The sequence below is a fragment of the Melanerpes formicivorus genome, unplaced genomic scaffold (assembly GCF_026170545.1).
Source record: "Melanerpes formicivorus ecotype bairdi unplaced genomic scaffold, bMelFor1.0.p_v2 SCAF_13, whole genome shotgun sequence".
In the NCBI taxonomy this organism is placed as follows: domain Eukaryota; kingdom Metazoa; phylum Chordata; class Aves; order Piciformes; family Picidae; genus Melanerpes; species Melanerpes formicivorus.
Genome location: NW_027142365.1, coordinates 9897872 through 9919776, shown reverse-complemented (window position 1 = coordinate 9919776; position 21905 = coordinate 9897872). Strand labels below are relative to the sequence as shown.

Sequence of the window (21905 nt, the reverse complement as noted above, 5' to 3'; positions counted from 1 at the left end):
GGTAATGGAATGCTCTTTGTTTATGTTAGGTTCCCTATGCTGACATTATTATTCTACTGTTTTAGAGTCTCCTGGAAGATCCTCATCCTGTTGTCCGCTCTACAGGGGCACTTGGAACTACTCAGATAATATCCAGATACTGGGAGATGATTCCTCCAACAGTTCTTGCTGATCTGTTGAAAAAACTAACTGGAGAGCTGGCCTGTGATGCAACATCTGCTGATGTTCGAAGCTCTGTTTTTAAAGTAAATCTTTCTTTCTACTTTTAATACTATGATTGCCTATTTTGTCTCGATGCACAGGTTTCTAGTATAGGCCACCTTAAGTGAAGGAAATTACTTACTCTGCAAAATGAGTTCCTAATGCATGAGAGTTTTGCACAGGCTTTATGAAAGACACCCATTTGGACTGAACAAATGCTCTTTAAAATAGTGACTCTGGGTTTGTGGCTCTTAGCCACTCTGCATTTCCAGTGTAGATCTGAAGCTACCTCAGCGGAAAGGAGTTCACTGAACACACCACACTGGAAATTCGAAATACTATTACAAGAAAAGTATGCATGCATGGTGTCTGTCCCTACTTAATTTAACCTTTCTCTTTCTTGCAGTGCTTACCTGTAGTTTTGGACAACAAATTAAGTCACCCATTACTGGAACAGCTCCTGCCAGCAGTCAGAAACAGTCTTCATGACAGTTCTGAGAAAGTGCGGGTGGCTTTTGTTGATATGCTGCTGAAAGTAAAGGCTACCAAGGCTGCTAAGGTAGGATGAGTGACACTTGTTAAGAAGAAGATAAAATCAAGGCATTTATTTAAAACCAGAGAAGTACCTCTTGAGACTAGGACAGCACTCCTAAAAGGAAAAAATATATGATTAACATAGTAATAGTCTTAATTTCAGGTTTTCTCATTGTCATGTGTTTAAGCATATAACAGAGTTTGTTTCTAAGCTGTGGATTCTGCTGCTGTTAGTTGCTGCTGTTAGTTACTGCTGTTCATTTGAAAGATTGTGATTTGGATGTTGGTAGTAGTGTAGAAGTATTTCCTTCTAGATTTTGTGAATTCTACTGAGATCATGTTGTCAGTGAAAAATCTTTTAAAACAAAGAAATAAAGTGGCTACTTGTGATGATCTTTCAGCCTTCCCATAGCTGCTCTTCTCAGGAAAATTAACCACAGGAGATGGTACCATGTCTGAATGTGATTGCAGCAGAGATTCTGTAGGCATGCTGGAAAGTTTTGTATTTTAATTGAGCCAAGTACACGCTTCTCCTTTTTACTCTCCTCTACATTTTTGAGCAGTTTGGGATGGTGACTGGGTCCGGTAGCCTCTTGCTCGCTGGCTTTTTGTCAGCGGCTGCTGGACCTTTTGTCGAGGACGTTTGTGTCTTCCCTGCCCTCTCGTGGCCATGCCGGGCAGAGCAGCCAGTACTGCCATGCTCTCCAGCTGGCAAGCTCATGACTAACTTGCCTTCTAAATGCTTAATACCTTTACCAAACTGTTCTTAAAGTGTATGTACCTATTTTTTATAATTTCGATTTGTCTTCTCTGAGCATCTGGGTATCTGGACTATCTAGATTGGATAATTGGGCAGAGAGGAACATGATGAAATTCAACAAGGACAAGTGTAGGGTCCTACACTTAGGCAAGAAAAAGCCTAAACAACAGTATAGGTTAGAGGTTGAAGGACCTTGGAGTCCTCGTGGACAGTGAGTTGACCATAAGAAAGTAATGTTCCCTTGTGTCCAAAAGAGCCAGTGGAATCCTGGGGTGCATTAAGAAGAGTGTGACCAGGTCAAGGGAGGCTCTCCTCACCCTCTACTCTGCCCTAGTGAGGCCTTATCTGGAATGCTATGTCTAGTTCCGTGCTCCCCAGTTCAAGAGAGACAGGAAACTACTGGAGAGAGTCCAATGGAGAGCTGTAAGGATGATTAAGGGAATAGCACATCTTTCTTATGAGGACAGGTTGAGAGATCTGGGGCTGTTTCACCTGGAGAAGGCTGAGAGGAGATATGATCAATATTCACAAGTACATTAAGGATGAGTGTCAAGAAGATGGTCCTGTTCCATACTGAATTTTCAGGACTATACCATACTTGTAGGTAGTTTGTTCCTACTTTGTCCTATGATGAGAATATGGAACATGGCAAATCATTGTTTTTTGTGGTGATATCCTTGCAGAGTAAATATTTTTTCCTTATACCTATGGAGTTGCTTTAGCACTGCAGGTATATTGAGTTGGAATTGCTTGGACTGGAATTTTTCCAGTCTGTCACAGATACTGGGAGATTCAGAGGTGTGTCAGAAAAGTGATATTGCAGCAATCTGTGACCTCAAGTAAATGGTGGTATTTTGGTTAAAAAAAAACCCAACTCGTACTTTTCTGGTCAATGCTATTTATAATGTGTTGAAACTTTTGATGTGGACAGCACTTAATAGAGTTGTTTCCTCTGGTTTTGTAACTCCTTTAATATCTTTTTTTTCACTTTAAAAAGTTCTGGAACATCTGTCCCATGGATCATCTTCTGACTCGTCTTGCAGTTGATTCACGGCCTGTGTCCCGGCGCATAGTGAATCTCTTATTCGACTCTTTCTTTCCCATTAACCAACCTAAGGATGTGTGGTGTGAGCGCTGTGTTACTCTAATCCAGATGAATTCAGCAGCAGCTAGAAAGTTCTATCAATATGCTTATGAGTATACTGCCCCCACCAATATAGGTAAAGTACAAAACTCTGTTGGTCTTTGGCAATGCGAATATCACACCGTGGAATTCTTCTTTTTTTCCCTAGCAGTGCTATGCTGTTGCTACTTTTTTGTTTGTTTTTTAGTGTAATACTAGTTTGTAATTGTTTAAAGTCTTGAATCCTGCTGACTACAGTCAAAGCTTTTTGTTTCTGCTCTTAGGGGTACTGTATTTTCTAGCTGGTGTTGTTATCTGGCCTCTATTGTCCTCTTTCTCCTTGCGCGTACCTTGAAACTATCTAAGTTGATATTTATTGACCATGCAGAAAGAGGGAAATAAAATACCCTGGTGTCTCAGGTAATTTGAGATCTTTGTGGGAGATTCTATAAAAGATCCAAAATATTTATGTCTGATAATCTGATTCTGTGGCATTTGTGGATCAGTAGTCTTTTCAAGTTTTATAGATTCATCAAGTGGTTTTGGTTGGAAAGGACATTAAAGATCATCTAGTTCCAACCCCCCTGCTATGGGTAGGAACAACCTTCCACTAGACCTGGCTTTGAACACCTCCAGCATCCAAAGAGAAAATATAAAAGGCCTCTTTCCTATTAAAAGCTTCAGAAACTTACAGCAAAAAGGTTATGTACTGCACAGAGTATAGCTGCTTTTTATAAAAGTGCTGTTGAACCAATTACATCAGGAAAAAAATTGTGTGAGAGTTCTGATAATGTAAAAACAAAGTAGTCAGCATGGAGTGACCAGGGTGAAATGTCCAAGCCATTGGTGCTTGACTGATTACATGAGTAAGGTAGTTCTGAAATAACACATGGTAGTGTGTTTCAGCTAGTCGTACTTTCACCAGAGTGGACATAACCCTTTCACTTTTATCTAGAGGTAAGCTGCTCATTAAGGAGTGCAATTGATAGGCTACTACGTCTCTTATAATTGGAATTGACATTGGAGGGGGATGTATTAGTGAGTGGCTCTGCCAGATGAATATAGGAGTTGAGGCAGCTTCCTGTCATCTTGATTTGGTAGTGCAGTGCTTGCTTTGGGCTTTTTTGGTAGACTTTATAACAGTAAAATTCTAGAATCTGATAGCAGCCTTGCTGTTTGTCTTGGTTTATCCCAACCAACAACTAAGGAGGCTGCTGGCTCCCTCCTGTGCCAGGGAGGAGATTGAAAACAAACAAACAAACAAAATCAAAAGCAAGACAAAACAAAAAACACACCCCAACGACCTGAAACTCTTGGGCTAGGATAAGGAAAGCTTAATAACTAAACTAAAATATAATAATAGCAGGATGTAATAATAACTCTAATGAAAAGAAATATAACAAAAAGAAATAAAATCCAAGAAAAGGCAAACTGTGCACAATGCATCACAAATGATGCACAGTGCCTGATGCACCATGCCTGAGCAGCGATCCACCCTTCCTGGCTAGCTCAACCCAGGCTGTATACTGAGCGTGACGTCCTCTGTTCCTTTGGCTCCTTCAGGTCATCTGTCCTGGCACTGCTCCCTCCCAGCTTGCTGTCCACCTGCTTGCTGGCAGATCATGGGAAACTGAAAAACCCTTAACTCAGGATAAGTGCTACTTAGCAACAAATAAAACATCAGTGTGTTATCAACACTGTTCTCACACAGAATTCAAAACACAGCACTGTACCAGCTGCTGGGAAGGAAATTAACTCTACCCCAGATGAAAGCAGAATATTCTTTTTCATAGTTGAGAATATAAACCATTTTCACATTTTTTTCCATTTCCTTTCACCAGGAAATCCTTTCTATTTTTTCCTAGTTATTCTGTTACCTGCTTTTCAGACTGGCTTTCCAGCACTACATATAGAAGCATTTACTAGCAACACTCTTAATGATTAGTAAATGTCTAATTTATTCTTATTGTATTTAAATGTAGCTAAACTAATGCTTACTATTCGGCGCTGCTTGAATGCCTGCATTCGGAAAGCAAGACAAGAGAGTCTTCATGATACTGATGATGATGATGATGATAAAAGTGAAAAGGAGAATACAAGTGTAAGAAAGTCCACTTTGTGATAAGTTCTGGTAATGTTTTTTCTGCTTAATTTGAGGTGGAGGCATTTCAGCGTCTGTGGAGTTAGAACTGGCATTATGGTGGTTTCATACCCTGCAAGAGCAGAAGTTTGGTGGATTAGCTCAATTAAGATAGAAGGAATATGAAGCATATTATAAATGAATTCTTCCCTAATTCCAGTACTAATGGGGTTGGGTTTCCAATTCAATTATTCAGAAAGCTAACACTGCATGATGACTCAAGTCATACGTGTAGCGTAAAACTGCATTGTGGAGTTCATGTTCTACCACAAACAAAAAGTCTCTGTCAAATGAATAGAGAGATTTTCAGTCTTTTTTTATACCCTTGTTTTAACCTGTGTTTGAGAATATAACAGGCCATGTCATTTGAATGTTTATATTTCAGGTGTTGAATACTGTGTTGTCAGTGGATGATGTGGGCAGCATGGCAGGTTTGTTGGAGATTACTGTGATACTCTGGAGAAGTATCCGCAAAGCGCTGGATCGCAACCAAGACACCAAAGATTATGCTATCGGAAAATTTGCTTCTGTGCTTCCTGAATATTTTAGAGCATTTAAGGTAAAGAAAGCCTAGATTGTCCTGTGATGCTTGGCTTTTTCTTCAGATGCTTTCATGTGCTATGTTCTCCATGTATTTTCTTGGCATTAAGTATTCTTTTTCACTGCTTCTATAAACAATAACAAGTTTCTTGAAATTCCACACATGGGTAGAAGCTGTTCTCCAGCTGCAATAATTTGAGTGATGAGCCATTATCTAAACAGACAACACAAAGACACTTAAGCAGCAAATTCCTCTCCTTGTAGTGTTTCTGTAGGATTCCATTCTTACGATTTTTTTTTTCTTAACATCTGGAAGTCAATAACTGAATATGTGGCATTGCAGAATAAATACTCGGTGTATGCAATAGTCCACATGTTTTACTGCCTGCCCCCCCACCCCCAAACTCTTCTGTCACCACCATTCTTATTATGATCCTGCTGCTGGAACAGACAGGTGAAGCAGATGAGGTTCCTTTTTCACTTTATTGTGATTGATTTCTCTTAATGATTCTACTCTGTAATGATTTTTTGATACAGTTATTTATTGCTTGAGTTTGATGTAAGCAATTAAAATAAGTCATCTTCATATTAGCAGTTGCTTTGATCTTTTTAATCTGTTATTCTTCAGGATGGTATCTTTTGATAGGGGCTAGTATTAACTGCTGCACCCTGTTGGAAGATTATGTCCTAGATATCTTGGGGTGGGCTTTTTTGTCTGGGGGCAGGGGGGGTGTTTGGGTTTTTCTGTGGTTTTGGTTTGTGGTTTTGTTGGGGTTTTTTCATATGTTTTTGTTGGGTTTAGTGATTTGGGTGTGGTTTGTTTGGGTTTTTGTTTTTTAGAGCTTTTATGCTAAAGTATAGGAAGTTATTCTAGCTCTTTCATTTGACAACATCCAAGTTTGCCCTAGATAATCAGGGACTGGTAGGCAGTTGGTTGCCACATAATACTCTGCAGCATAGATATATCAAACACTTCTTCTATCCTTGAAAGCATTTGGAACTTGTCAAAGACATTCCAAATCTTTTTTTGGTGGGAGGATGTAACAGTCCTCCTGAAAGCTTCTGGTGAACAGACAAGATTTAGCAAGCTTTAGCAAGCAACCTTTTTGACTTTATTCTTGTAGTGAGTAAGCAGCTTGAATCTAAAAAGACCTGTCATCAAAGGCTTAGTATCTGAAAGACTACAGATTGAAGCAGCATGTCTCCTTCTTGAAAAGTTACAAATACATGTAAAAATGTTCTTTTAAAAATCACCTTTAAAAGATTTTAGATCTTCAAGTGTCTGAGTAGGTAATAATTGCATTTCATTGTATTAATGATACACTGGTTTTTAGAAGTCTTTCACGTAGATTGGTTGCTCCATAACTGCCGTGAGACTGTGTCATGGTCTAGACCTTCTATTATGAGGTGTTGTAACCACTTCTGGTGCATTTTACACTGCCACTGTTGTAGAAGCACTGGTGCATTTTACACTGCCACTGTTGCAGAAGCACCCATTCCCTTTAGAATATTTTTTATCAATTTCTGATGTGAATCAGTATTCATATCTGGGAGCAGTTACATGAGAGGAGTTACATGGTGTCATGATTGTGCAATTAAATATTAGCCTCTACTGGAAGAAATGTTAACTAAAGCTGTTAGTTCTTTTGCAATGGTTATTAAGCTAATGGAGCCATAATTATTCATGATAGTTGTTCTGACAGTTTGTCTGAAAGCTCAGTGATGAGATAATTGATAATTGACCGCTGAGAATAGGAATCAAAGGTTTCAGATTGCAAGCCACATGTTATGAGCATCTTTCAGTTCCATTTCTAATCAATAAAAGAGAAGTCCTTCATTTGAGGTGATCTAATCATTCTTTTTTTCAGCACACTTCAGTTTTTGAGCATGTGGTACCTGTATGTGTGCATCATAGAGTGTACTTTTTTATCCTAGGATGAGCGGTGCACGACTCCATTGGTTATTCTGGCATCCTTCATGCCCCCTGCTGCTATTCCTACATTCAGGTACTATTTTTCAATCCCAAATATGAGTAACAAGAAATCTCTTGACTGTATTTGCTGATTTTTCACAACTCCTTATTAAACACCCACTTGGATAAATTAATCCACTAAACAAAGTCAGTGAGTTGGTAAAATTTGTGAAGGTGCAAATAACTATTTGTGCTATTGGTGAAACTTTTTATGCCACTCTTTGTTTTTCCTTGAATTTGTACTGCACTTACAGATGGAAAGTTAACACATCTCTCTTTGATTGTTTCCTTTTAAGCTGTAGTGTGATCTCCAGACTCAGAAATATCAACAGTGGAGCTGACCAAAGCAAATACTCTATGCTGATAGACTGCCTGTGTCGCTGGGGTCAAGTAGGACATGTTCTGGAATTGGCCTGTGACTGGTTGTCTGACTCGCTAACCCCAAAGAAGGTGTGCTGTACTTATGTCAAAAGTTGAGGAATTGATAGCTTATGGAAAGGCATCATGTTGGGGTTGTTTTCCTTCTAATAAGAGAAGCCTCTTTAATGCCACACCATTCTGCTTTGGAATTACCTTTAAAGTAAGGTGCTAACAGTATTGTGCTGGGTTTGTGCTTTTTCCTCATTTAGAGTACTAAGACTTCTGGACGGCGAGTACGTATCCAGGTCGCACACGAATCGAAGCCAGAATTAGCAGCCGATTACATTGAATATTTATTGACTCATCCAGTTAATTGTGATTGCCTGCTCTCTGTGCCTAAAAAGAAACTGAAGATGCTTCTGAAAATTCTCAGCTCTTCGAAGGTAGTATTCTCCTTACCATAAGCTGTGCTCATAAGAGTGCTTAATGTCATACATTGTCTGAGTCAAATGAAAGCTTGCAAGACTAAATAAGTAGGATTTGTGATCCCCTCTTCCCTTCTACAAAGGTGTGCCTTTGACTTGTTCATCAAACAAATACTCTTTATATTCAAATATAGAAGAATATTAGTTCAGAACTGTCTATAGATGGCAAATTTTAACCAGCTTGTCATGTTTAGATGTCTCAACATTTTTATGATCTGGTGTTGAGCAATGTTAAGGGATTTGACCTTTGGAATGTACATGTAAGGAACAGTCTGAAAGTCACTTATGGCAGTGCAAAACGAATGCTATTTAAATATAGCTGTTGTGGTTTTTGGTAATTGGGATTTTTTTTTTCAGGATATAGCTTAAAGCTTTTGAGAAAAGAGGCATTTGAGATAATTTCCTGGAAAATACAAATGTAAACTTTTATATTGCAGGAGGTTCTTGGCTCTATTCTGAAAGTCACTGATGCAAGTTCTGGCAGCTTCAGTGAAGCAGCTGGTTTACGAGCCTTCAGCCTCTTTTGCAGGTTGAGTGTTCATCTTCAGAACAAGGTATGGCTATACCTTTTCAATATCAACTGGAGCTACAGCTGACAATATAAAGAAATTCCAAACAGACAGCTGGTAAACTTTTTGTCTTATTTTTTTTTTCCAGTTTTCTGAAGAAGGGAAAGATCGCCTCTCACTTCTGAAGGAGACAGGTGCTTGGATAGAAAGTCAAGTTGTACCTTTTATGCTAGCAAGTGATCAAAAGGATGGTGTTTCAAAACACAATAGTGTTTCTGAATTAATTATTCAGGTTAGAGATCTCTTATAATATAAATCAAACTGCTGCCAATCTGAAAAGCCCTACATGTAGCAATAATATACTGACAGTGTGCCCTGGTGGTTTTAAACTCCAGCAAGTGAATGAGCTACTGAAACACAGTCCTGATCACAGTATCACAGTATAACTAAGGTTGGAAGAGACCTTGAGGATCATGGAGTCCAACCTATAAACACAGACCCCATGACTAGACCATGGCACCAAGTGCCACGTCCAATCTCCCTTGAACGCCTCCAGGGACGGTGACTCCACCACCTCCCTGGGCAGCACATTCCAATGATGAACGACTTGCTCGGTGAAGAACTTTCTTCTCACCTTGAGCCTAAACCTCCCCTGGCGCAGCTTGAGACTGCGTTCCCTTGTTCTGGTGCTGGTTGCCTGGGAGAAGGGACCAACCCCCTCCTGGCTACAACCACCTTTCATGTAGTTGTAGAGGGCAATGAGGTCTCCCCTGAGCCTTCTCTTCTCCAGGCTAAACAATCCCAGCTCCCTCAGCCTCTCCTCATAGGGCTTGTGCTCAAGCCCCAGCCTTGTTGCCCTTCTCTGGACATGTTCAAGTGTTTCGACGTCCTTCTTAAACTGAGGGGTCCAGAGCCGGACACAGTACTCAAGGTGCGGCCTAACCAATGCAGAGTACAGGGGCACAATGACTTCCCTGCTCCTGCTGGCCACACTATTCCTAATGCAGGCCAGGATGCCATTGGCCCTCTTGGCCACCTGGGCACACTGCTGGCTCAATAGTTCTGACAGTTCTGAGGTTACAGTTTCGTGCATTTGCTATGCCTTTGATTGCTTAAAATTACACACTTAGGTTTTTTAGGTTGCTTTGAGTTTAGTTGTCACATATTTTATAAATATAAAAATTATAATTAAGCCTGCCTTAGCAATTCAATCAAGTAGTTGGAGTCAACAACACCTTGTCTTATCTAGTTGTTTTTTTTCACCTACCAGTGCATAATATATATTCTAATCATACTTGTTTGAAGTGAGGATGAAACATGGTTTATGTTTCACATGTGTGAAAATGCCCACTCAAGAAATTCCTAGCACCAGCAGGTGATGTAAGCTGAGTATCCCAAATTTTAGGTTTCTGTCAAGTAATCCTTGTTCTCAGTCTCTCATCTCTCATATTAAATAATGTTTATGCTGATTTATGAGAAGTGCATTAACACAGGGTTAAGATTGTCACTGAAAAAGGAGAAGAAAATCGCTGAAAACAAGGATATAGTTTTGTGGTATGTTAGTACAGGTTATCTTTGCCTGTTCTGCTGTCGTGCAGGAGATCCTACAAGTAAGATCCTACTGCAGCTGCACACACTGTCCTGAAGGGCACAATGGAGGGTGATTTAGAGGACTGGGAAGTTGGTGAGATTATGAGAGAGGATTTAGATCTAATAATGTTAGCTTGCTTTCTTTTTTTCTTTCCTTCCTGCTTTTCCAAAAGAAATAGGTAAAATTATACTCTGAGGAATTCAGTATGCTTCATCCTGTGCCCCATAGAACATACCTTTACAAGTCAGCAGGGAGGTAGGATGTGAATTACTTGGAAATTTAATAATGAGTTCAGTCTTGTATAAATCCTGCTGCTGCAGCATGAAAAGTATAAAGAGGTAGTAAACTAAAACAAGTGGTGTAGCTGTTTCTATGGCAGGTTTCTTGTGTGCTTTATATGCTATTGTCTCTTCCCTCTGAATGAAGAATTTAGTGTGCACATTGTAGCTCTTTTGTGGATATTTTTCATAGTTTGGAGGCACAGAACTCAACCTCATAGGCAAGACATAAACCAGGAAATGTAATTAGTATTACAGGGATGTATCATTACTGTTATGGGCAGGGATTCACTCTTCAGGCCACTGTTTTGTGTCCTCTGACAAACCCCACTGTCACCACTGACAGCATCCCTTACCCCTTACTTGCACTTGCCCTTCACAGAAGCATTTGATTGTACAGTGTGAGGGTTTTAGCTAATTTTGGAATCTTTTCTTTTACATTCCCCTGACTTACTGCTTAACCCAAGGTGGATTTTGCATTGAGCTATGGGTCCTTTCAGTTTTTGATCAAGGGCTAACTTTAGTCACAGTCAGTGTCCTTCAATAACTCAGCTCATGTATACATAGACTGGCTAAAAATTCTATACTCTGTCTATACATTAGTATAATCTGTGCAGTATGTAACATGGGAAGACCTCTTTCTGTGTCCTGTTTTCAAATGTTTTCATATTCTGTCTTGGAAAATGTTAACTATCAATGCCTCTGATCTGGGTCTGAGTGAAAAAGGTAGAGGATTTACTGCCTTTTGAGAAACAGAAGCATTTGAGGAACTGTTTGGAACTCCTGCTTTTCAAAGGTTGTGAACTGAGTAACTCCCAGCAGATGCACCAGCTTTAAGGGCAAATTTGTCAAGATTTGGTGGGTTTATTATTGTTAGGTTCTACTGAACAGTTAACTTTATGTAAATTTTGTTTCTTGTATACTTTTGCATCTCTTTTCTAGACCTACCTGACAGTATGTAAAGATGTCATAATGATTGGCTTTGGAAATGCCACGTTTCAAGCACGCCTTTTAGATATAGGTCTTTCAGTTTTACAAACAGGTAGAGTATTTTGTGTTAACATCTCCATCAGTACTTAGCTGACTTTCTTACATTAGCAGAAGTGTTACTTTTAGCATCTATGATCTGCTTCCAAAAAAAAAAAAAGAATGTTTACAGTTTATGCTTGTGCCAGTGACACCAGAAAAGTCACAGCAGCTATTCAGGAAACTGAAAACAAGCAGACAACCAACTCAGAACAATGTCACTGTTGTTAATGTTTCTTCCTTGCTCTTAGGTTTCAGCTGTTGCTACACAATGCAAGGGGGTTTATGTGTGTGTAGAAAGTGGGTTTTAATATATATATGATATATTTATATTGATGTTTATTGATCAGTATGCCTTAGGTGACAAGATTGTAGCAGTGTTTAAATCTGGGTTACATCTGTGAAGTTCCATCTACAGTACAGACAGAATTAGAGCTCAGCCCCTCAAGAAATATGCAGTTTTAATCTCTATACTTCAAGAATTGGAAGGAACACTGGATAATATTGATTATTAAAATATTGACCAACCTTGACCTCTATGCAAATTTCAGCTAAGGATGCTCAGAAATCAAATCATATATAAAGATATATTTTACAAGTGTACTTGTGGACTATAACCATTTATGATATATAACTTATTTCCTTCTAAGGTTGTAGCTGAAGAATATCCCGTTCCAAATGTCATACTTTGCTATTTTTCTCTAGAGAGAGGTGGCTTTTGTGCTCCAGTGTTACTGCGTGCTCTAAAAGAAATTGTGGAGGCCTCTCTCATTCGGAATTTTGAGACGGATGAAGGGGCAAATCTTCACCATGCTGTACAGGCTGTCTTCCAGAAAGTTTTAGAATGTGTGGCATGCAGGCTCAAGCAACGGCAGGAAGAAGGGATGCAGGTATCATGCTACACTTGAAATTGCTACCTAGTGCATAGATGAAGCCATAGTGTTTTCACAGACATGTTAGACACTTGGAGGTTGTTATTTGAGTCAAATCTGATAAAATAAGGAGTTAACGTTTTCTAAGCTTCTGTGTTACCAATTTTTTTAAACGATTGTTGTTCTCATTTTGACAGAAAAACTAGTAGGCTGGAGAACAAGCATTTGGCTAACAGTAGTCCTGTAGGTTATTAATCTTGTCTTCAACTAAATGATCTTTCTCAATCCAGAGCAAAGATTTTGATTACATATATTATGATGCTGGGAGGGAGGATAAATTGTCGTTATTTTATTCATGTATTTCAACCTGAAGTATGTGAGCTTCAAAACATGCTTGATGTCTTAAAGTTCTTCATATCATTCTGTCTTCACAAAGAGGTGTATCTCCTTGTATTTCATAGCAGAGATTAGAGAGGAGTGAGACAGGTGAATCACTCAAGAAAAATGGGTGATCTGCTTTTCAGGGCTCCTGAAAGACATTCAGTTCTTTTCTTTTTTTGTTACAAGCACTATTTTGTTTGTTTCTCTCAAATTTATGAGCAGACTTCCCAAACATGTTGCTGATTTCCCCCTCTGAACTACCTCAATAGCTTTCAAGGTGTGACCTGCACATCTTCACAGAGAAGCTTGCTTCAGTTATACTCAAGCAGTGTGAAAAAAAGAAATTATTTTTTTTTTTTTTCTTTTTTGTGGTTTTAGTTGGTTCACTCTATTCAAATGCCTCTTGGAGAATTCATGCATGCAGTGCACTGCTGGCATTCCTTTTGCCCAGCAGTTTGCAAAGGTGTACTCTCTACTCTCCTGGCAGCAATAGTAGCAGAGATAAGTTACGTGCTGCAGAAGGTAAGGTTAATGCTGACTTAGATGGGGCTTTTGTTTGTTTTGGTTTGGTTTTCTTGTTTGTGTTTTTTACACTTCTTGCCTGTTAAATGTTATGTTGGAATAACAGAGCCTTGTTCAGAAGCATGACCTTTGTACTGCAGGTGTGTGTCAGCATGGAACAAACAGGAAATGTTATTTGCCAGAATTCTGCGTTAGAATCATATACTCATAGAATCACCTGGTTGGAAAACACCTTAAGATCATTGAGTCTAACCATAACCTAACATCTCCTTGTATACAATTGTCAGACTGTGTCCCACACACCTCATCTAAACACTTTTAAACATCTTCAGGAATGGTGACCACCACTTTCCTGGGCAGCCTGTTTCAGAGCCCAGTGACCTTTTCAGTGGAGAGGTTTTTCCCAATATCTAATCTAACCCCCCCCTTAATGCAATATAAGTCCATTTCCTCTCATCCTGTGACTTGGTATCTGGGAGAGGATTCTGCTGCATCTCTCAGATTTATGAGTGCAGACTTGATGCCTAGGTCACTATCTGCCTTGGTCAGAAGAATTTACTCTGTGTTTCCATAATGGTCTGGCTGGGAGGTAGTTTCTGTGGTGCTGTCTAAGGTGCTGTTGACACACCAGTTAGTTTTGGCTCTTGCTGAACAGTGCTTGCAGAATGTTGCAGCTTTCTCTCTTCCCTTCACCCCCTGCCCTAAATAAAAATAGGAAACAGGCTTTAGGTGAGCAAGAGGTTGAAAGGGGCACATAGCTGAGGCTGTTGACCCAAACTGGTCAAAGGCAGAATGAAAACGTGTGGGCTTCAATGATACTGCAGATACTCATAGATAATAAATGTTCATTGCGGTAAGTCATCTGAGCTGGGGTTTTCCCTGCCCTCAGGTTATTGTACTAGTAAATAAAAATTTAATTCTAATTAAATACTTGCCATGCTCTTCAGAACTTGATACCAAAAAGAGCTGACACAGGGAGGCAGGAAAGCACTGGCACCTGAGTTAATTTTAGAGATTACATTTGCATGCTTAAACTGGGAGACACAAAGGATACTCATTCGTTTAGTAGGCTGTGCCTTTATAGCTCACGACCAGCAGTGTAGTAAACTGAAGCCTCTATTCAGAACAACCATGGAGAATACTTGCCTTGACACAAATACTGTTTGTTTGGTTTAGGTTTAGCCTTTCTAATTGCAATTTGCTTTGTTTATTTGGGCACAACAGAACTGGGTTAAAGCTATTCAAAAAATACACGATTGTTTCTTCTCATTATTTAAACCTTGGTTAGTGAGATTACTGAAAGACAGATTTGCTTTGTTTTCTGCATACATGTATTTCTTGATCTACAGCAGTTGGTGATGTTTCTTATTTTTAGGCTTCCAGTGAAAAAGACATAACTATACCAAAGACTATTTCAGAACTTCCTCCTCTTTCAAGCAGTTTAATGGCAATAATTATGAAGTCAGTTAATATTGTCAGGTAAATGTTTCTAAATTAATTTGTTCAAGGTTCTTGCTAATGCAGGATTTTATATGTTGTCAATAAAGATTTAATTTCTAAACTCAAATAAATTTTGAGAAACCAGATGCTTATTAAATTTATCCATACTGCTTTGTAATCTCTCTTAACATACTGCTTGTAGGTATTGACTGGGGAAGAGGATTCCATGTTTTTAACTACTTCTAAGAGTGATTCTTACTTAGAGGGTTGCTCATGTAATGAGTTGTTTCATCATACATCTTGGCTTGCTTCTTTCATAAGATATTTGTAAACATTCATCCCCTTAATATAGGTGTATTTTGAGCCAGGTGATAAAATAGTTTACAAACAACAAGGCATAGTTCAAACTGTACATAAGCACATTTTAGTTATACATTAACGCACCAGTACCAAAGCACTACAAAGGGAATGTTAGAAGACACCATGGTAGTGTAGTAACAGTTTTAAGTGCCTGAGGAGTTACTAACAAACAATTGGAGTCATATAATATATTTATTAAACTTCAGTAGAAACTTCAGTTAGAAATGTCAATACAGATCACGTGAGGTAAATTTCAGTAGAATCATTCACGGATTGATGTTTCCAAAACAGTCCACGAGCTTGTCATTTCTCTTCAGAGCTATTTATTTTCCTCCCAAGCAATTCATCATTCTGCTCAGATACTCTCAGCTCCAGAAGCAGCACGTAGTCTTCAGCTGGCCAAAACCCACTGCTCTGTCCTGCAAAGTGTCTTTGAAGCTATGGTGGCGGAATAGCTTTGAAGCTGGGGTAGCATAATCGCAAACTTGTTATTTTGACTTCTGTTTTAAAAGAAACATAAATTGGAACAGATTTTTGCTTTATTTTTCCCTTAGGTCATTTTTACATGAATTAATGGAATGCATTCTCTCTGGAGAAATTGAAGAGATTTTTAGGCTAACAGCTACTGTCTGCATTGTGATTGTAATTAAAGGTCAGACCATTCTTTTGGTTTTATTTTGTTGGGGTTTTTTTATGTACCATAATTTGAAAGCTGAGGTCTTGTATGCTCTAACAAGCATTTGTCTTCCTGTTGTTACCCTTTTTCTACAGGATTTAAGGTTATATGACTTTAAAATGATGCTGTTAAGCTTTCAATCTTTGTGTAATGAGTTTAAAAACATAACTGCCTGCTAACTCATAGGGTTGATATCCATATTCTGACTTGCTGAAATACACACTAATTAATCCAGGACAGTGAAAATCTAATTTTGTATCTAATCTTCCATGAATCTTTTATGTTAAAAAATAATTCAGTGAAAATATGCAGGAGTTGTTTTTGTTAAATCATGATTTTTGCCAGCTTTTCAACATGATCTTATTTCAAATAGGTAAGCACAGAACTTCACTTCTAATGGATATTGCACCTGCCCTTCAAAGGAAACTGGTAACATGCAAGGATACTGCCACAGAAGAATCTGGTAGCACAGAAAGGTAAATGTGCTGTGGGAAATGAACACTAACCTCTCCTAGACCCTCTCTGCAATAATTGCCTACATAATACAGTCTGGGTGTTCTGCCTGATTGAAAGGTTTAAAGTAGTGAGTAAAAAAATGATGCAGTATTGAGCCCAGCACGGTATTGAATTTCCTGCCTATACATTTGCTGTGATTGCAGTCTTTACATACTTAGTTTGAGGGGGTTGCATTTAATTTGAATGCATCCTGACTTGATTCTGTATATCACCGGATTCAGTTCTGAAATTCAGTTCCATTAGCAGCAGGTGTAAGACAAAGCCAAGTAGGCTATTTACTGTTTCTTATTGTAGAAGATATTTCTCCCACATTTCAGTATTAAGCATACAGATCCAAACGTATGCAGATGGTAAAACTTTAACTAACAGTGACTTGAAGACTTTTCCACAGGTGGGTGATTTCATTTTGCTCTTCTGGGGGATTTTTGGTGTCATATCTGGTTGACTTTCAGATCTTTTGGGCTAAGTTTCTTGAAAGTGATTGGCTACATTGTGTTTGCAATAATTTCTTTCAGACCTGCCTGAGGTAGGTAATCACTATGAGTGCTTTAGCCCCAAGTCTCAAACTTAAGTCTAAAAATTTGTTGTCACTAATTGAAGCCAATATTAAAGTTAGGAGATGCTGAGTTTATCAAGGAAGCCACTTGGGCTGTAACCATTCCTCTTCTGACACTTCAGCTCCTCAGTGTTTGCACTTGAGCTGTCTCCAGAAGCTCAACAGCTACGCTAAGTGTTCCCGCAGTGCTAGAACTTTTAGAGGGCTGTACAGAGATATCTTTTTGGAAGTGGTTCTGAAGTGCAGAAGGTAAATTGGATTTTTCCAGGAAACAAACCTGCCTGATAGTCAGGACGGTGCAACAGAGTAGCTGGGTTGTTGCTAGCCAAAGAGGCGCTCATTGGTTTAAAAGTGCCAGTATATCCAAGAGAAACAGGTATTGGGTAGCCTTCTTTAAAGAGATTTCATAAACTTCAAACTTTCTGTTCTAGTCCTTATAATATGCACGAGCCACTTCAGTTATGTACCACAAAAAATGAGAGGTTTTTACTTGCTTTTTAAAAAACGCAACAAAATCCAAACTAGTGTATGCTTCCACTTCCATTTCCTGCCTGGCATAAGTAAACAGAAAACAGAAATTTTGCTGTCAAGACTCTGAGTGATTTTCACAGAGGACCTTGTGTTCATGTAACATAAAATTGATAAAGAACCAACAAATGTCTCTTTAAAAATAAACCAAACTCACTACATAATTGGACTTCTAAATCTCAGGGTGACTTTATTTCCTGAGTAGATTGTTTTAATTAGTTGCTCAACTGTGAACAAATTTCTTTTGGTTAGGACCTAGTATAGAAACAAAAATAAAACCCTCTTTTTTTTTCCCCCTGTTAAATCATTTCATGCTGGGTTGCCAAGTGTTTCACTGGAATATTTCTAAAAATAATAATAATAATAATAATCTAGAAAAGAAAAGTGAGCAGCAGAGTATTGTGGTGCAGCTTGCACTTCTTTCAATCAAGAGAGTAGAAAAGGCTGAGAAATTGAAGCAAATCTTAACATGATTAAATAAATAGCACATTAAAATGAATAATTGCTGCCACTTGAGTGCACTACTGACTATAAATTTCATGAAGAACACAGATAATTGCTTTATGAATCTCTATGATCATCTCTGCCCAGTGAACAGGGACAAATCAACTTAGAAGCTGGGGCAGATGAAGAGCATAAGATGCCACACAGTATTTTAATTTTGTGATATATGAATGGCTCCCTTTGTATAGTGCAGAAGTAAGAGGTAGTTGCAGATAAAATTAAAAGATGAGCGAAATGAACATGATGGGAAGTAAGTCCAACAAGAATCAGAACTGCAGTAGGTTAGCAAAATTCAGACACTATTGCACAGCTTTGCAGAAGTGGGGAGGATTCATGTTGGTGCGGGTGCATTGAGGATTTTTTCTCTTGAGAAGGGTAAAATAATTCATGCTGGAAGAAAAAAGATTAGGAGGAGGTTCTTCAATGCTTAGGTTTTGCTTGACTAATTTAAAGCATGTTTGCACTTCCTCAAGACAGAGAGAACACTGGACCAGGCTGTGCCCCTGGTGTCTTCTAACATTCCATTTGTAGTGTTCTGGTACTAGTGTGCTAACATATAACTGAAATGTGCTTACGTGCAGGCTGAGCTATGCCCTGTTGTTTGTAACCTATTTTATCATCCTAACCTACTTACCAAACATCAGAATTGTAGTTATGGTATGCTGCAAGCTAGATCTCTGATCATTACTTTGGGCACAGTCTTATCACACTGCTGCAGTGATGCGTGCTAAAATATATTACTGTTTTCTTAACTCGTACTTAATAGTGTTATTACTTTTTGCTTCTGAATGCATTATCTTGTAATACCTCCTTGAGGGATTATTTTATTTAATACCCAGGTATACCAGGAAATAGTGACATTCTTTAATTTCCCAAGAGACTTGGCATTCGGTGCCAGCATCTTAAATTTAGACTTAGAAGTAATCTATTGCATATTAGCAAAGAAAGGAAGAAGTAAAAATGCTGTCTGGTGTAGTAATTAAAGTGCTGCCCTTAACCAAGGAATCGCTGCACTGATTCAGAAGTAAAACTTTTCATTGTAATTTAGTCTTCCCTCTTCAGCTGAGTTGACAGTTTAAGATGACCCTGTGGGTCTATTATTTTTAAAATGCTGTTCAGTGCACTTAAAAATTCTGGACAACATCTTGTATATGGAGAGGATTTCCTCAAGAGTAATGGTGCACACATTCGTTCAGTTTATAAAGTGCAAATATTTATGCCTAGCCAAAACAAAAGAGAGACTAAAGCTGTCAGTGCAGTGATTTGGAGGCTAGAGAAAAATGTTCCATGTTCTATAAAACCAAATGTGCTATAGAATAATACCTTTTCCTTAATATTCTGTATTTACTTTTATTAGCACTTGAATAAATGGCTCTTGGGATTTAATGGCTGTGCTGAAAAATATTTCTTCAGTATAATCATTATTGCACTCTCATTGCATCTGGAAATAATGATTGAATTGTTTTATAACATAACTTTGTGTATGACTTGTCTGCCACCTATCTTAAAGTTCACTAGAGATACCTGGTAGAGCCGACTTGAATTTGTCTGTTTGAGGAATCCTGCAGTTACTCTGAATCACAGCTCATTGTGCAGTGTGCTGCAGGTACATGGCCCCATGTTGCACATCTATTGGTTTATTAGCCTTAAATTGTACCAAAATGAAATGTATACAAAAAAGTGTTGTGTGTGAGACCATAATACTTACCTAATTATAGCAGGTTAATATAGTATATTACAGCACTAGCTTATTTAGGCAGTTGAGTTCCATGGTGGCTTAAAGGGTCTGGAACTCTAAACAGGAGCACAGGACTTAGCCCTGGCACTTTGAACTCAGCGTGCTCTAACATCCAATGCATTCCTGGGAAATGCAGTTACCTCTTGTGCTTCAGGTCTTGGTGTCTCCCATTAATCATTGTGATTAATGACTGGCTAACCTTGCTTGGTTGGGACATCAGTCTAGGGCTGTAATAAAAATACAGAGGAAAAAATGCTTGAGAAATACAAGTGATGGAATCTTTTACAGAAGTAGCACAAAGGATGAAGTTTATGGTGTTTAATGGGGAAATGTTTTGAGAGAAGACCTAAGTGCCCATTTTTGTCTTTTGAGGGTATTTTAGAGGAAATGGATATGTTAGAAGTTGCTTTTATGTGCACTTACAAAGACCAGGTGAGTCAGGGAATGCAAGAAAACAGAGGGCCTGCCAGATGGGAATTTCAGAACTGACCTTTGGGTTTGTTTAGGGAATTATGTGAGGTGAGAGTTAGATGGGCTGTATGTGCAACTGGAAGAGGCAGCTGCTAATAAGAATAGGATAGAAAGCACAGGCCAGGAAACTAGTTACTGCAGGTGGGGAGAAAAATTTATGAAGACAATAATGAGGGAGTAAGGAAGAAAGTGAAAGAATGAGAAGTGGCCTTAGTATGAATTACTGGTAAAGGATATAGCTATGTTTGAGAAAAGTAAAAAGCTATGAAGAAAATGAGTCAGTTCCTTAAACAGATGAAGAAATATTAGAAAATGTGCTTGAATTAACACAGTAATTTCAACTGGCTTGCTGGAGATCACACTAGAGCTAGAGGTGAACAGCAGAAAAAACCCTGCTCCTTCAAAAGTAATTTGTAAAGACATATCTAACTAATAAATACGCAATAACTGATCAAAGAAACCATGTAGCTGTACTCTGTGGATCAAATAGTCAAGGACTGATTTACCATTTAGCATACCTAACTCTGTTGTACATTGTTCTGTGCCATTTCAGAGCCCTCTGTGAATCTTCTCTGAAAATTTTGGATGAAATTTTGAAACCATGACCATGTGGAAGCTTTTGTCATGAAAATTAAAGGAAGGAAGATGAATGGGGTGGGATTTTTTTGTTTTGTTTCGTTTTTTTTTAATCTATTATCTTGTAAACTTTTAATAAAGTTTGTTCTGTCATTCTGCACATTTAAAGCAGGCAAAATGTATAAAAGTGTATATAGAAACTATGTAATAGTAAACTTTTTTAAACAGCTGTAAATAGGTTCTTCTTTATAAAAATGTCTTATTTGGGGGGGGGGATGTAAAAATCAGTATTTTCTGTAATACCAATCGTAATTGTATCTGCTGTACTTTGGGTTTGAGGTAGAACACCACATCCTCCTTGGGAATGGTATAGAGCTTCTTCCTACAGGTTCTGGAAATTTTATTTCAAGACCCATGAAGGATGAAATAGTGATTGAAAGCAACCATCAGGACTTCACCAGGGACAAATTCTGCCTAACCAACCTGATTTCCCTTCATTTTTTGGAAGAAGAGAACAGAAGATGTCATCTTTCCTGCCCTTAGCATAGACTTCATATAGACTTATGCAGATACTTCCTTATAGCCAAACTGGAGACAGGTGGACTTAAAAAGTGGGGAACTGGCTGGATGATCAGACATGAAGAATAATGATGTTGCAGTGTCAGGTTGAAAGCCAGCATTTCTCAGGGCAGGTACTCTAGCCAATGTTATTTAACCTTTTAATTACAAGCTTGGGTGATGGAATGAAATGCAATCTTAGTCTGCTGGCAGATGGCACCAGCTTGGGAACAATGTTTGATACACCAAGGAATAGGGTTGTCCCATTCAATGGGTTCCTGATAAGCTGGACTGGAGATCCACAAATCTCATGTTCAACAAAGACACATGCTCTTCAACCTGTAGTGGACTAGCCCTGTAAATCAGCACAGGCACGTGCAGAAGGATGATCTTATTGCTGTCCTCACCTACCTGGGTGAGGAATAAGAAAAGACTTCTCAGAGGTACCCTTGGAGAGACTATGAGGCCAGAGAAGCAACTTCCAGCAAGAGTGTCTTCCATTATGAGAATGAATTGACCCTGGAAACACAACGGGAACAGGTTACTCAGAGAGGCTGTGGAATATCCGTCCCTGGAGATGTACAGAACTTGCCTGACCAGGACCTGACCATCATGCTATAATGTTGAAGGTAGCCCTGCCTGAGCCAGGAATTGGACCTGATAATCTCCTGAGCTTCCTTCTACCTTG

At 38.7% G+C, this 21905-nt stretch overlaps 1 protein-coding gene across 1 annotated transcript in view; it reads left to right on the top strand.

Annotated features, from left to right (window-relative positions):
- The window catches only part of NCAPG2 (non-SMC condensin II complex subunit G2), a 37037-nt gene extending 16143 nt beyond the window's left edge, over positions 1-20894 (top strand). The window contains exons 13-29 of the mRNA XM_068146021.1: positions 66-245; positions 608-760; positions 2493-2715; positions 4601-4719; positions 5144-5317; positions 7234-7304; positions 7567-7720; positions 7900-8073; positions 8553-8669; positions 8773-8916; positions 11436-11535; positions 12225-12409; positions 13151-13294; positions 14670-14773; positions 15649-15746; positions 16144-16246; positions 20637-20894. Coding sequence (XP_068002122.1) covers positions 66-245; positions 608-760; positions 2493-2715; positions 4601-4719; positions 5144-5317; positions 7234-7304; positions 7567-7720; positions 7900-8073; positions 8553-8669; positions 8773-8916; positions 11436-11535; positions 12225-12409; positions 13151-13294; positions 14670-14773; positions 15649-15746; positions 16144-16246; positions 20637-20688 — 2295 coding nt within the window. The 3' untranslated portion in view covers positions 20689-20894. The remainder of the gene's footprint in view (positions 1-65; positions 246-607; positions 761-2492; positions 2716-4600; positions 4720-5143; positions 5318-7233; positions 7305-7566; positions 7721-7899; positions 8074-8552; positions 8670-8772; positions 8917-11435; positions 11536-12224; positions 12410-13150; positions 13295-14669; positions 14774-15648; positions 15747-16143; positions 16247-20636) is intronic.
- Positions 20895-21905: the final 1011 nt, after the last annotated feature.